This window comes from Ambystoma mexicanum, chromosome 5q (genome assembly GCF_040938575.1).
Source record: "Ambystoma mexicanum isolate Mex_15411 chromosome 5q, UKY_AmexF1_1, whole genome shotgun sequence".
Lineage (NCBI taxonomy): Eukaryota > Metazoa > Chordata > Amphibia > Caudata > Ambystomatidae > Ambystoma > Ambystoma mexicanum.
Window position 1 is genome coordinate 1,081,954,760 of NC_090933.1, and position 15,081 is coordinate 1,081,969,840.

Consider the following 15,081-nt stretch of genomic DNA (forward strand, 5'->3'; position numbering starts at 1 on the left):
TGGTGTGGGTATTTTATCATTATAATACACAGTCACAGATACACTCAATTCAAAACTTGAGTCATACGCCTTCTGATTCAGTGGGTAAGGTTATTCCATGAGGGCTTGGTGGAGGTTAGGAAGTATGGGGAATTTCAGCCACAAGTAGCAGAAGACATAGAAAACAAAATAATTGAGGGTGGCCTAAATTCCAATACTGTAGCCTCGGTTTCCTGTGCCCTGACCTCAAGGGATGGTCTGGGGCCTCAGAAATCTTAGGAGGCCTGAGACCAGGCATTAGTGTTGCAAGCTCTGTGGGGCAGATGCTGTTTTTCCGCGTGATCTAGAACGATGGTCTGGAACCTGCTTTCACAAATCATTGGGAGGCTAAGAGGTGGAGATGGGATAATCCAAAGTCTGCAAACAGGATCATAATGTCAAGGATTTGGATGCTTGTTCGTCGCTTGCTTACATTTTTCCTTTGCTTGGTGCCAGGTATTTTTGGGGCAGGTTTGTTATGAGCTCTGTTTGGGTAATAAGACCCTCAACAATGTGGAGATTTAGGCCAGCCTAAGGTGCCTGTCTATTAATTTTTGAAAGGTTTGTGAATTCCTCAATGATCCTGTTTTTCGATTGACGTTATATACACTGATTTACTTTTCTTCCCTACTTTGAAATCTGACTCTAAATTTGTCCAAATCTTTAAATATTTCTGGAGACAAATGTGCGCTTATCTAATCTAACAATATAATGAAAGGCCAGATGTATGTTTGTCCCTGTATGTTTGTCTGATGCAATAGCTTTGCCTGTTGTGACCAATAGAGGGAGCAGCACGATACACAAAGACAACGCCAATTCGCATAGTTTCGTCTGTTACGGTGGTCCAATTCGCATAGCTTTGCGAATTCTGACCACTAGAGGGAGTTGCAGGCTTAGGATTGATAGTGGTCCTACTGTGTCAATGAAAACCTGCACTTTGGCCTGTGTGCACAAGCCTGCACAGTAGTATGTTAAATAAATGCAATGCTGCTGGCAACATACCTCAACTTCAATACTTACTGCAGATAATTTCTAGAGATTCACATCAAATATATACAAACAGTGAATTGGATATCAGCAGCATTCTACCTTTGGTGGCCAGCCAATCTGTACTGGTTGCTATATAAAAACCTTTGCGAGCATTTGCACTAACAAACTCATGGGATATGGATTCAGGAGGGCTTCCAGCCATTCCACTCCCAGGCAAATAGGCATGGAACTCAAGCCCCTGTGAGAGATCCTGGCTGTTGCGCACGGGGAAGGACCCCCCCCCCCCACTACCTCAATGGGAGGATGTCCTAGAAGGGCTGTAGCTGTGGCAAGGCTGTGCCCTGTAAATCCCTGACGCATCAAGGTCGTTTCATGTTTATGTGCCTCAATGTTAATCCATTAATAGATGGCTACCCTTTGTACATTACCATCCCATGCCACTCGATTGCCCAACCTCATTCATGCTTTATTTGGCTTGAAGCTCACTTTAGTTTATACTGTTTTTTTGTATTTCTTTTTTGAAAGGTAACTATGGGAATGTCCTCGATGGAGCATCACCATCTGGGTCTAAAAAGAAGACCCCTGATCCAGAAGATGAGGAGGGTGCCCCCCTGATGCACACCGGTGAAGCCGAAGCAGCTCATGATATTTCAATGGCCTTTAGATCCACCACAAACCCTGAGAAGCCGGTCATAACAGAAGGGAACAGGTACACTCATGGGCCTACTTAATATATGTATTTGAATTTTAATATTTATTTATTGTCCATTGCATCATAATACAAAACCACTGAATCTCTATGTTCTGGTTCCACCATTACTTTGGATCACCAGTACACTCTTACACACCAAGGTTGAAAGGGTGTGTCTGCTTAACAACTTTAATTGGTTGTTTCCTATTTTCTGCAGTCACGGTGATGTGATGTCCATGGCTCGTCCTATCTCCTATTGATAATGTTGATGTCTTTATAGCACATCATGGTGCACTGAATCATCTCTCGGCCCAGTGTGATGCTGCTTGACCTTAAACAGTGCATTTCACAGCCATGAGTGTTTGGAGGAAACTCTCAGAAGCTTTTCATCTTCCATGTACTTTTTCTTGTGACTTGTTGGCGAAGATGGTGGGTGGTTTCACTATATTATAAGTCCGCCTCATCGTTATCCCTACCTACAGGCCTGAGTTCTAGCAGATGTGTGAGGGCATAGTTCTAGGCTGTACCTCGGTAGCCTGGAGAGGCGTGCCCTGGAGCACTCTACAAGATCTGCATGGTTGCACCCTAGCTAGATGATCTAGGCTTTTCAACGTGGGTCTTTATTCTCGAACCTCATGGAACACTTTGTGGGGGGAAACCGTTCTCTCAGACAGATATGAGACTAGTCGACCCATTCAGTACCTGATTGTCGCATTTGATGCCTTACCCTGTTAAATCTGATCCCTCCCATAGGCGTACCCTCCAGTATAGCGCAATGCACTCTGTACTTCATAAGTATATACCCCGAACATTCTTCACATTGTCTCCCTATGGACCCTCCTGCTGAATGTAGTAGGATCCCGTTCTTTCAATGGGTCCGGAACCCAGTCTACCTCATTGTCACATTGTATGCCTCCCCTGTTAAATCGGATCCCTCCCATCGTCGTACCCTCCAGTATGGCGCAATGCGCTGTGTACTTCATAATGACACCCAACCAATGGTTGTTCAATGAGGTGCATGTCTGCTGTGAAGTGTGCAGGTCTGCCAGTCAAATTGCTGTGACAGTGGCAGAGTTTGCGTCTGAAATCGTGCCACAAAATGTAGTTGAAGGTTACTGTGCGTGTGGAACCCTATTTGCTGTGAGGTGCATCAAACCTTTAGCAAAAAGCAGTGAGGGTGGCCAAGAGGACAGTCTGACATTTTTCTTGTCTTGTAAAGTTCCTAAATCAAAATGGCAGCATTTTGAACCACATGAGGAAAATGCGAAACCTAGTGTATTATAAAAGTAAGAGAACTTCTCGATGTCAGAAGCTAAATGCATGTTTTCAGCACTGTGAGCTTTTAGATATGCATTAGGTATCCGCATGGAAAAGGCGAGCCCTTCCCAGCAAGTGAGTCACTGTTGTCAAGGACTGCATTTCTGGAGTACAGATGGGTGCTTGATCTATTGCACTGGAATAAGGATTTACCTGCGTTTCCGCCACTTGGAATCCGCCGGTAATTCCAGGAAACCAAGCAGTGGAAACGGTATTATAGTTTGCCGGTTTCCCGTCGGTAATACCAGCGAGATACTGGCAAACTTATAGTGAGGGCCAACGTGTGACCTAGTTGGTGCTTTCCTGCCTAGTCACTGATGGACCGAAACTCGGCTTTCGCAGGATTAGGAAACTGCTGAAGCAGCACTAAGAATCACTTTTTCGATTTGCCTTCTCGCTGGAAAAATGTCCTTCTGGAAATAACACTGGAGAGTAACCACCTAGAAATCAGTATTAGGGGGTAGGCCAGGGGGCAGAAATGCAACAAGGTGGGACGGCGAAAAAAAAAAATGAAATAGATTTTTATAATGTGCTTCCTGCTTGACTCCAGCCTATAAGCGCTCAGCTGGATATCTAACCCGTTGGGTATCTGTCTTGATTCCAAGACCAGCGTATTGCCCCAAGCACATCAAATAAGGGTCAACAGGCCAAATTAGTTTACGTAGGCCATTATTTTAAGAAACTGGTTAAAACATGTGGTGTTAAGCATGATCAGAATAGGTTTGAGACATTAATAGTGTTGCATCAAGTTAATTTACACCTTAAACAGTTAATTCATATTCAACGGTTGCAAACATGCTCTAAAATAATGTCCAAAGGCATTAGTTAAACAAGTATTTTACAATGTTTTTCATTGAACACATGTTATCATCATGTGTTGCCGTAGCTTTAAAGCAATTAATGTAAAATGACATACAAAGAAATCATCAGCCTGCAATCTTCCCCCACTTTTCTCTTTGATCAAGTACCTTCAATGTCCTTCCCACAATACCCTGTACATCACCTAGCCAAACTTGCATATTATAATGTTAACATGACAGTTCAATTGTCTTACTTAGAGGGCCCGGACAGAAAGCTCCTAACAATGTTCCATCTAACCATGGGCCATTCTTTCACGCTTGACAATAGCAGTAATAGTGAAAATAATAATATGAATAACAAAAATGATAAAGATAATAATAATACTATCACATCTGTATGTAGTGCCTCATGGCGGATGCCTCCCTCATCTCAGTGCCATGATTACGCTTATTATTACCCAAACTAATGCTAAGGCAATATAATGTAACATTATCTTCTATAGTGCATCCCTGAAATGTTTGGAGGCCTTTTGGGCGGTTGTGCCCAAAGCAAAAGAGGGGTGGTTGTAAGGGAGAAGGAGGTATGACACATGTGGTGCTGATGATTGTGGGTTGGAAGTACGAGAGTCCTGAGAGTGGAGCCATGGCTCTATGTGCATTGTGGCATTGACACTTGGGTATGTGCTCTACCTAGAAGGAAGCCCCTGAGATATATTGGTTGACAGCACTGGGGCACTGGGAGAGCCCCTGCCAGGGCCCAGTAGGTGATAGAGCTGAAGATGTAGCAGGCTGTGCAATGAGCGCTAGAAAGAGATTTGCCTGGATGATGAAGAGGGTTACCAGTTGTGTGAAGAGTTTTTTGGATGAGGAGGGAGCTCACCTTCTAAAGCGGAGAGATGTATTATGAGAAGGTCGAAGGATACGCACTAGAGGTGGAGGAAATGGTGGAAGGTCATTAGGAGGATGGATAACATTTGATGAAAATGTTATTGAGGAAGTTGGAGGAGAAGGGTTATTGGAAATAAAGACGGTATGCAGGTTGGAGCATAAGATAAGAAATTGCCATCTGTGTGAAAGGACAGACGAAAACTGGAGAGGAAGATACAACTGCTATACCCAATGAAAGAGGAAGTTGGACAGATAGAGGTACTAATTACAAGAAGGGAGAGGAGACAGCAGGCCAGGTAAGTCTGGGAAGACCTCAAAGGAGTCATAAGCAGGTATGATATGGTGAAATCTGACATGGGTCTGTGAGGTTATAACATGGGTCATTAAGAGGGAGGTACCTCCGGGACCCAGACTCTAGAATATGGAGATGGTCAGAGGACAGAGCACTCTCCAAACCTAGCCCTGAGAGCTTGAAAGGGTCATTTAGTGCTGAAGAGATTCAATAGTTGCCTCAATCTCCCAGAGGAGACTTTTCAGAATTTTCCAAGACTGGGATGTGTTGGCCTTGGAGGACAGATACGGGTTCAGGAACCCTGAACACCTAGAAACCGAAGCTGAAGACAAGAGTCATCTATTGGACATTCCATGCATGCCCATTCCCAGGTCTTTGTGAGAAACGTTTTCCTCTGCTACAATTTATTACAGAGAGACTGTTAAAAGAAATGTGCTAAGTCTGTTTATTGTCCTCTCCTCCTGCCCCCATTTCAATGGTAGGTACATTTTCCTAGCTTGGCGTGTGGAGTCCTGAACACCCATATGCACTTTACCCGACTAAATACTAGTAGACCTTTAGTTTTCTAATTGCTACAGCTTTCAGTTAGAGTTCTTTCTTATCCTCACCCCTGCCTGAATCACTATATTCCTTGTATGAGCAATACAAGACTTGAGTTAATCACGTATGTCTGTTTTATGTCCACACTTACAGCATTCTGTGACAGAGACTAAGTGGGTAGTCCATTCCCTGAAAGAGAGATGAATGCTTGGTGTGATCTGAAAGATTCACATACTTTAAACACATACAATGGACTATGTTCATTGGAGCAAATAGTAATGTTACATTTCATGATGACAGTGGTAGATTTTCATTGGAGATGTGTCTGATGAAGAAAATAACCCTTACATGGCAGAGGTCCAAGGGTGCACTTGTCATGACCGATGGAATAGTTGAAGAGTTCTCTTCCCGTGAAGACTGGCATTGGGGGAAATCCTGGCCATGGCATACCTAATTGTGTTGGTGAGAGAGTTTTGTTCATCAGTGTACCAGTTTTGGAAAGGTGATGGAAGTTGGGTAGTCGGGTTCTTCAAGATTTTTAGTAACCCAAAGAGACTTGGAGAAGTTGCATGGGAGCTTAATTTGGGTTCAATAACATGCTTTCTTATTATCAAAAATAGTAGTTTTAGATGCTTTGCGAGTGGACCTAAAATCCGGGCAACAAGAGCCGCATCACTTTTTCCTCCCTGTCTATGGCATCCTTTTGCCGATCATGCATATATGGTGCAGCACATAGGTGAACCAGCCCTGCCGTATGGAGCATGTTTGTGTGGATTTCATGGGAGCTACTTAATCGAGAGTAGACATGAGAGAGGAGTAATATACTTGGACTCATTTATGTAGGTTTTCAAGAAGTGTGTCAGAGGATAGTATGGATTTCCGTGTTGCACCTATCGGAGAAGCACTAAGATTGAATTTGCTCTGAAGGATTTATTCATGAGTGATTGGATAGGTGCTCTGCCCTGTCGACGGTTACATAGGATGGCCTTATGGTCTTCTCAATCTAGGATGACATAGTTGGAAAGGTATACATCCGCATTGAAGCAAAAACCCAATCCAAGATGCAACCTGTATTGCATGAGGGAATATTGCTGCCTATTTGAACCCTAAGCTGGAGAAAGTTGCCCAGATCATGGCGTGAAGAACATCTGGGCATAGACTTTAATCAGTTTGCCCTCCATGTGGGTCAGTAGTATGATACAATCCAGAAGCTCAGAGACAAAGCCAAGAGACGGGCTGTGAACTCGATGGATGACCGTCAGAGGCGGGAAAGAAAGATCACCAGTGACAATCTTGGCACTTCGATTGTCAGAGGCGGGAAAGAAAGATCACCAGTGACAATCTTGGCACTTCGATTGTCAGAGGCGGGAAAGAAAGATCACCAGTGACAATCTTGGCACTTCGATTGTCAGAGGCGGGAAAGAAAGATCACCAGTGACAATCTTGGCACTTCGATTGTCAGAGGCGGGAAAGAAAGATCACCAGTGACAATCTTGGCACTTCGATTGTCAGAGGCGGGAAAGAAAGATCACCAGTGACTATCTTGGCACTTCGATTTTCAGACCCTGGAATGGCGGCACCCGTACACGTCAGTGCGGAGAGTGTAGATTTCCACTTGATTGCTATTCCTCCAGCTATTGTTCTGGTTTCTGTGAGCATTAAATACATTAAATCAGGCCCAATGTTACCAATTGCCAGTTAGCTTGAGCTGGGCAGCGGAGAGACGTTCCCTCGTTCAGAGTGCTACACACAAGTTTGGTGTTAGGTACGCTTTACCAGAGTCTAATTATGGTTAGACTCTACAAGACGTATCCCTTGGTTTCAGGGCTGCAACTTCTAATATAGGCCTGTACTACCCAAGGTTGGTAGAATGGCAGAGCAGCCATTTAATTTTGCCCGTTACTGTACCTAGAAAGTTACAGGAGCAATGGGAAAGGAGTTACAGTGCTCCGAACCCCAAAGAAGGGGGTGTGTGCTGATCCCACAAAAGAAAAGGTAAGATAAAAAGTATCCTACTACCCTTGAGAACAGTAGTCCTCATGGGAAAATAGAATGCAATAAAAAGGGAAGCCCTAGGGACTCCCCAGCAACACTGCACATAGGGTGCTCTGTGCTGCAACAGTCAATTAGAGATGCCTGTAGTGACATACATGGAGGAAAGCATGTCTCCATTAAAGTAAAAAATAAACTACGGTGGAAGTGAAGTCCAGCAAAGGTGCTGGGGATCTCTCAGGTTGAGGGGAATTGGCACAGAAATTGAAAATTCTCCCTAACACTTGAATATGTGACATACATGTAAAGTCTCCTCTCACCTACCGCGTGCCCACTCTCGCTAGAATGAGCCGCTTCCTGGCCATGTCACTGAGCCATTCTATCAAATATCAAAGGATAATTTCAGGAACTTTCTCAAGAGACTCCTCGTCAAGCAGGACATCTGCGATCTGCTGAACCGCACGCTGTAAACAAACACCCCGCCATATAGTGTACTAAACAAAGCATAAACGCATCTACTGTAGAATAAGTGCAGGCGCTGTTGCTCTGCTTGCGTGAAATCGCTCCGCCGGCGAGATGCTCATAACATGCTCACAGCAGGCTCTCCATTGTGTTGAATAAAATATTGATAAGGTTTTCATGTAATGAAGTATTTATTGTTCCACCAACTCACAAAAGTGTGCTGTAACTAAACCCCCGCATGTGTTTTGTCTCTGGCTGCTTATGCTGACATCTGTAGCTGAATGAGCCTGTAGCGGGAAATGATAGGCTGGCTGGCAGCCATCTCTGCGTCTGCGCCACGTCGGTGACATTGTAATGCGCCTGCCCTAAATGCCTCCTGCCATTACACAAAATACAGCATTCCGGTTTGAGCCCTTTTAGAAGTTACCTGATGATGAATAAGGAAAACAAATAACATATTTAACGTATCTATTCAGTCGCTCAAAAAATGACTGCACTGCCTGCCTGTGCTGCCAACGAGACACAGGTGAAGCTCACCACCAAAACAGGCACCTCGCAGCCGCAAGCCTGAAAACTGTCCCTAGCCATGTGACCCCCTCATAGCTGCAGTGCCACTCAGGCCATACGAATTTGCTCAATGTGATTTAATCTCCGCAATATTGAAAGTGAACTGTTTGATCATTGCAAATTCACATCATGTTTGCTTCTTACAATGGGGGGACCTCCCCAAACCCCCTTTCATTACACCTGCCATGCCCCCTTGAGTCACTCCTGCAAACCACATATATATATATTTTCCAGATTCTCCGTTGAATATTTTAAGAACTACTGAATGTATTTACCCCAAACCAGCAAAAGGCCCACCTGAAATGCTTTGTGCCCAATTTATTTCTTATATGGTCGTCCAGAGGTTTTCACGGTACAAATGTTTAATCAATGCACTTTTCCTCTGTGGGAAAATTATTTGGACTTCATAACAAACAACGTTTTTATTCCTAATAACCTTTTCACCTTTTTAGCCAATGTTATGATATGATGATATGATATTTGTAACGCGCCTATACACAAGTGTTTCAAGGCGGGACGAAGCAGGGAGGGAGGGACAAAGGGAAGACAGACAACGATCTTACAAGGCCAGGTCATTCAGATCGCGCAAGTGCATGTGCAGAGGGGGAAGGGAAAGTGCAAGGGGAAAGGGAGAGGGCAAAGTGCAGTACAGGGGTAGTAGAATAAACAGGATAAATAATAAGGGCCAGCTGGTGGCAAGTGCAGGGTAAGTGCAGACAAGTGCTGGGGAGGGGGGATGTAGGGATACAGAGACAGTCCCGAAGTGCAGGGGTTGCCAGGGAGGCAGTGCAAGGGGAGAGTGGCTGGGCCAGGGACCGAGATCAGTGAGAGTGGCCCAGTTGCAGAATCAGTGCAGTTTCAGTCAGGAATTTAGCAGGGGAGAGGGGGAGAGAAAGCAGAAGCAAAGAGGAAGGTTTTGAGGTGCTTCCGGAACCGGAGATGGTTCTACTCAAGTTTCAGGGAGACAGGAAGGCTTTTCCAGAGGGAGGCCCCTGCCGCAGAGAGAGATCTACCCCCAGCACGTTGCTTGGAGAAGCGGCTGACCCTGAGGGAGTTGGAGGCGGATTAGCAAAGAGCTCTAGAAGGAAGATATTCAGGAAGAGAGAGTTGAAGGTATTTTGGCCCCAAGCCCCAGAAGGCCTTGTGGACAATGCAGAGAGTTTTGAACTTAATCCTCGCAGCCACTGGGAGCCAGTGCAGAGATTTCAGTCCTGGAGAGATACGGTCCCTGGGCTTGAGGCCAAGGACAAGTCTCGCAATCCTGTTCTGGATGAGTTGCCGAGGGCGGAGAGTAGAGGCAGGAAGATTTAGATAGAGGCTGTTACAGTAGTCCAGCTTAGAGAGAACCCGGGCTCTGGAGACAGTGAACTTCTGGGGGAAAGAGAGGAAAGGAAATGCCCTGATTGTTGGTGCCCGTAACAAACATTACTTCTTGGAAAATGTCATCAAAATCTGTACAGCAAGTCAAACATTATCAGTAATACAATGTTGGGAAAACTTTATGTACACATGTTTAACCTTAACTTCAGGGCGGAGACCACCGCCATATAACATATATACTCAGTGAAAAATCTTTAGTGAAGGGAGAGTTAAGAGGAACCAACATATCACAACCAAATCCTTGAAATTCGGAAGGTGTGAGAAGTGACGACACTCTTAACTGAGTGTTACCCTCGTGGATATCACCCACAATGTCATTTTTGATCTAGTTTTTGATCCCTGCTGTTATCTCATGTTGTGTGCTCATGGGATGAGCAACGGAAGTGACTTTGTGTTAAGATTATCCTTACTTCACACTCCCACTAAATTCCACAGGTTTTGTTGCAATGAGTTGGCACATCATAACTAAAGTTTTTTAATTGTTTTTTTATGTGTATATGGCTTACATAAAACCTTTACACATCTCATCAGTAAATACATAAATACAAAGTACCAAAAGGATGATTTCTTTTTTAACAATAATAGCATAACAAATTTCAGACTCAATAAAAATAGTATTTTTCCCCAAACAACTAGTCTCAATAGTTAGTAATGAATATTTAATCTAAACATTTAAACATTGCAATTGTTAGAGATACTAGCCCCACCATTAACCTGTTGCAGAATTGTTCACCATTAAAACAGTATTGTATATTTACACATCTTGCAAAGTGCTTGTGCCTTAATTCCCTAGTGCATGGAAATACCACCAGAAGATGCCTTAAGGTTTCAATATTTTCCATGGCGATAGAAAACCTACATCTCGTCAACGTTATATCCAGGCCCTCATGAGAGCCCCTCACTTGCATAGTATTCAATAAGCTAAATCTAAAACGCAGACATCTCATCCTTAATTTTGGACAAGGAAATGTACAAATGTAAGTAAGGTTCAGCTGAATAGGATCTGTTTTCACTCGACAGCACCTCTTTAAAAAGAACATTATGAGAAATAACCTCACTTGTCTGAATCCAATTGACTTCCTGCAAAAACTTTCATGATCAGTCAGGGAGTGTTCTCCAGATTTTCAACAGATCGCTCACAAGAAGAAAGGAATTGCTGACATCTGGAAATCCATTTTTCTAAAGGATGAATCTTTCTACTATATAACTGCAAGTATCCTGTGGAGCAAGGAAAGACATTTCCATCAAATTCTGACTGAGATGGATAATAGCCCAAGTTCAGACTTGATCGCCGAGACAGGGATGAGATTAGGGAACCCTACAACCTTCTATAAATACTACCCTCAATTACCAGCAAGCCCTTCTCCTGAACCTCACATAAAACAGCAGTGTTGTATAAAAGAACAGGTATCACCTTGGATCTATAATTCTTCACAGTGCCAACCATGAACATTTACCAAATTTTGTATTCAGCCTTTTTAGCTGTGCCACTTATAGATTACTCTTGACTTTCAGAGCATCTATATGATTGTTAACACTTGTACCACTGTAAAATGTGTATCCGAGATACGTGTACTTGTCCACTACTTCCAGGGTGTTACCATTTACAACCCAAGAAAAGGACAAGCTCTTCCCACCATTATTTTGGTTTTAGAGGTGTTGACAGTTCATGGAACTCCATAAAGTCCACAAGGGTGTCTAATGCATGTTGCAGGCCAACAAGTGTCTGTTCATCTATGACCAGATCATCGGCCTAAGCAAGGTAGTGTATATGAGAAGGCACCACGGGAGGAGGGAAGGCATTGGCTCTTGACAAAGAGTCAACCAGGTCCGCAAGGTATCGGTTGAATAGGCCTGAGGGTAGCACACAACCCTGACAAGCTCCCCACCCAGATCCAATAGATTTTGATAATGAACCTTTTCTATCCAGCCTAAACTTAATATTGATGCCCATATGTAATGTCCTGAGAATCACAAGGAGCGAGTTCGGTAAACCCCATTTCCTGAGTTCCTCCCGTAGGACCAGCCTATTCACATTGTCAAAAGCAGGAGCTAAATCTACGAAGCACATATAAACAGGCCTCTTACAGCGCTTCGCAGTCTTCTGAAAAAGTGAAACCATGAAGCCATTTCCTAACGTCCCCAGTCCCTCCTGGAGGCCAGCTCGGTTTTCATCTACTCTGTCCGACTCGTTCATCCACCTGTTTAGGTGTACCAAAACAAGAGATGAAAAGATTGTAATACAAGAGTCAAGCACAGTGATTGGCCGATAATTTAGTGGCGATATCCTGTCCCCCTTTTTAAAAATAAGGATGATTATCGCCATTCTTCAGGATTTTAGAATGACGTTTTCCCTTAAAAAAAATTAAAATATCTATTTAAGATTTCCACCCATAAAGATACGTCCTCTTTCAGAACAAGATTTGTTAGCCCATCTGGCTCTGTGGCTCTTGACTGCTTTGATGACAAATTTAGAGTATAGATGTCCATTTATTAAAGCTCAACTCCCAGGGCTATCACCCATAGGGTTAAGCAAATCACCATCTACCTTAGGACGTGTGCCACCCAAGACTATGCAGATCTTATACCCTGAATCATCATTCATAAAGTTCCAAAAATCTTTCATGTCCCCTTAAAGAGCATGCTTAGCATTCTTTTGCCATCTTGTTGGAACCTCACAGCTTTCATCCCATGGATCCAGTTCTTGAAAGCCAGTTTCAAATGCTCAGCAGAAAATAAGTCCCAAGCATCACTCTCCCTCTTAATTTTTAGCTGCCGATGCTGACGGCTGATATTTCTTTTTGCCCCCTGAATTTCTGCATCAAAATTCGCCTTTGTCTTATCATCCCTTAAAAACCTATCAGATGTTTGCAATTTACCCACCTCACTCCTCTTAGCCAACATAACCCCAGCAAATTTCGAGGTGGCAAAGGACTCACAGATTTGATCAGAGGTGGCTGAATACTCCCCCACATATATTTGCAGCCAAATTTGTTTAAAAGAGTTTGATGCATTCAAATTTGACAGATTATCCTGCGACAAAACCTACCTATCCTGGCTGAATAAAGCCAAGCCCATAGGTCTTCATTAAATGGAGAAATACAGCATGGGAACCAGAACAGAGGATTACCAGAATTATTGATAGTAAGGTCTGTGGAAAGAGACATATCTATTTATTTATTTATTTATTGATTGATTGATTGAGCATTTGTTAGGTGCCTATAGAACAAAATAGTGTTTGCAAGCGCAGCAAGACAAAGTGGGGAGGGAACAAGGGGAGCAAATAACGATGGCAAAAAAGACAGTTAATATCCAATTGAGGTCCTAATAGGCCTTGGACGTGCAAGTGAAGAGAAGTGTGGGAGATGGGGGGAGGAGTGGGAGGAAGCTAGGTATGGGCAAGTGCTGGTGAGAGCCTGGGGGAAGAGCCAGGGGCTGCCAAATGAGAAGGCCACTGGCTAAGTGCTAAGGCGGAGGAATTCCAAGGGTGGGATCCACAGCTGCCAGGTAGGGGGCCTGCAAGGGCAGTGCTGGGGGAAGTGGTGCTGGTGTTGACTGTGTAGGGGCCTGGTAACCTGTGATATTCATTAAGGTCCAGGCTGCCAGTCTCCGTGCCTGTGGGGTGATTAGTAGGGAAGGGAAAGAGGTAAAGTGGTACAGAGAAGCAGAGTTTTGAGAATTGTCCGGTATTTAAGGAGGTCCGGCTCAAGTCTGCTTATATGCATTAAGACAGAGGTCGTTAGCTGCACACCCTGCCTGGATAGCAGTCAGACAATCAGGAATGAGAGAGGAGGACGAGGAGGTAGTAGAGGGAGGTTTGAAGGAAAGCTGTGTGCCATCAGCATAAGACTGGAAATGAGGAGAGAAGGAGGAGATCAGGTGAGCAAGAGGGGCAAGATAGATGTAGAAGAGCCATGACGATAAGATAGAGCCCTGGGGGACGCCGCAGGTAGAGAGTGACGTGGTGGAGGAGAAAGGGTCCAGCTGCAGCTGGGAGGTGCGGTCTGTGAGGAAAGAGGTCAGCCAATCTAGTGCCCGGTCACTGATGCCGAGGGTATCGCAGAGACATTTTATGAGGATAGAAGGGTTTACTGTGTCAAAGGCAGAGGAGAGATCAAGGAGAATGAGAACAGCAGGAGAGCTAGAGTCAAGATTTGCGAGCATGACTTCACGGGTGTTCAGTAGAGCGGTTTCTGTGCCTCTGGATGCCCGGAATCCAGATTGATGGTCATGGAGGCAACAAACGAGTTCAATGTGAAGGATCAGTTGGGGGAGGACCAGCTTATCCAGGGGTATAAACAGGAATGGGGTGGTGGAGATGGGGCAACAGTTAGCCGGGCAGCAAGGGTCAGCAGATGGCTTTTTTAGGAGAGGATGCACAAGGGAGTGCTTGAGGGATAGAGGGATAGAGCCAGTGGTGAAGGAGTGGTTAAGGAAATTGGCATGTGCCAGGGCGATAGAGGAGACATTATGCTTAATGGTTCTAGAAGAGGAGGGGAGCACTTTTTAGGATGCAACCTTAATAGAGTGAACAACTTTAGAGACCTCATTACGTGCTTTGGGCAGGAGGGAGGTGAGTGCATGGGGTGGAGAGGGGGGCAAGGGAGGCAGGAGAGCGGGAGCAGGAATGGAGGTGGGGGTCGTGGAGAGTGAAGACAGGATGTCCCGTGTTTTAGATGTGAAATTGGAGGCTAAGGTGGTGCGGACAGCCTGGGTAGGAAGGAGGGAGTTGGAGACTGCATTTTGATTGGAGAGTTCCTTGCAGATTTTGAAAAGTTCAGCAGTGTTGTTAGTGGTTCCAAAGATGCAGGCTTGGATGCAAGCCCTCTTCTTGGAGCGTAGTGAAAAACAATATTGCCTTTGGAGCAGGCCACAGGCCAGTTTGTCAGAGAATTAACCCGAGGTCTGCCACGTACATTCAGCAACTCTGCACATATGTTTCAGAGATGCTAGATCAGAGTCATACTAGCTTTTGCACTTGGAGGCAGGTTTCAGGTGGATTCTCATGACAGGGGAGAGGATTTCAAGGGTTGTAGAGATGGAGAGGTGCAGGTCAGCAAGGACAGAGTCAGAGGGAGAGTCAGAAGCAGGGGTCGGAGGGGGGATAAAAGTGGAAGCATTGACTGACACTCGCCTAATCTGTC

At 44.6% G+C, this 15,081-nt stretch overlaps 1 protein-coding gene across 1 annotated transcript in view; it reads left to right on the forward strand.

Annotated features, from left to right (window-relative positions):
* FER1L6 (fer-1 like family member 6) overlaps window positions 1-15,081 on the forward strand; it is a 1,078,814-nt gene that overhangs the window by 567,031 nt on the left and 496,702 nt on the right. Inside the window, exon 13 of the mRNA XM_069621590.1 lies at window positions 1,534-1,717. Coding sequence (XP_069477691.1) covers window positions 1,534-1,717 — 184 coding nt within the window. The remainder of the gene's footprint in view (window positions 1-1,533; window positions 1,718-15,081) is intronic.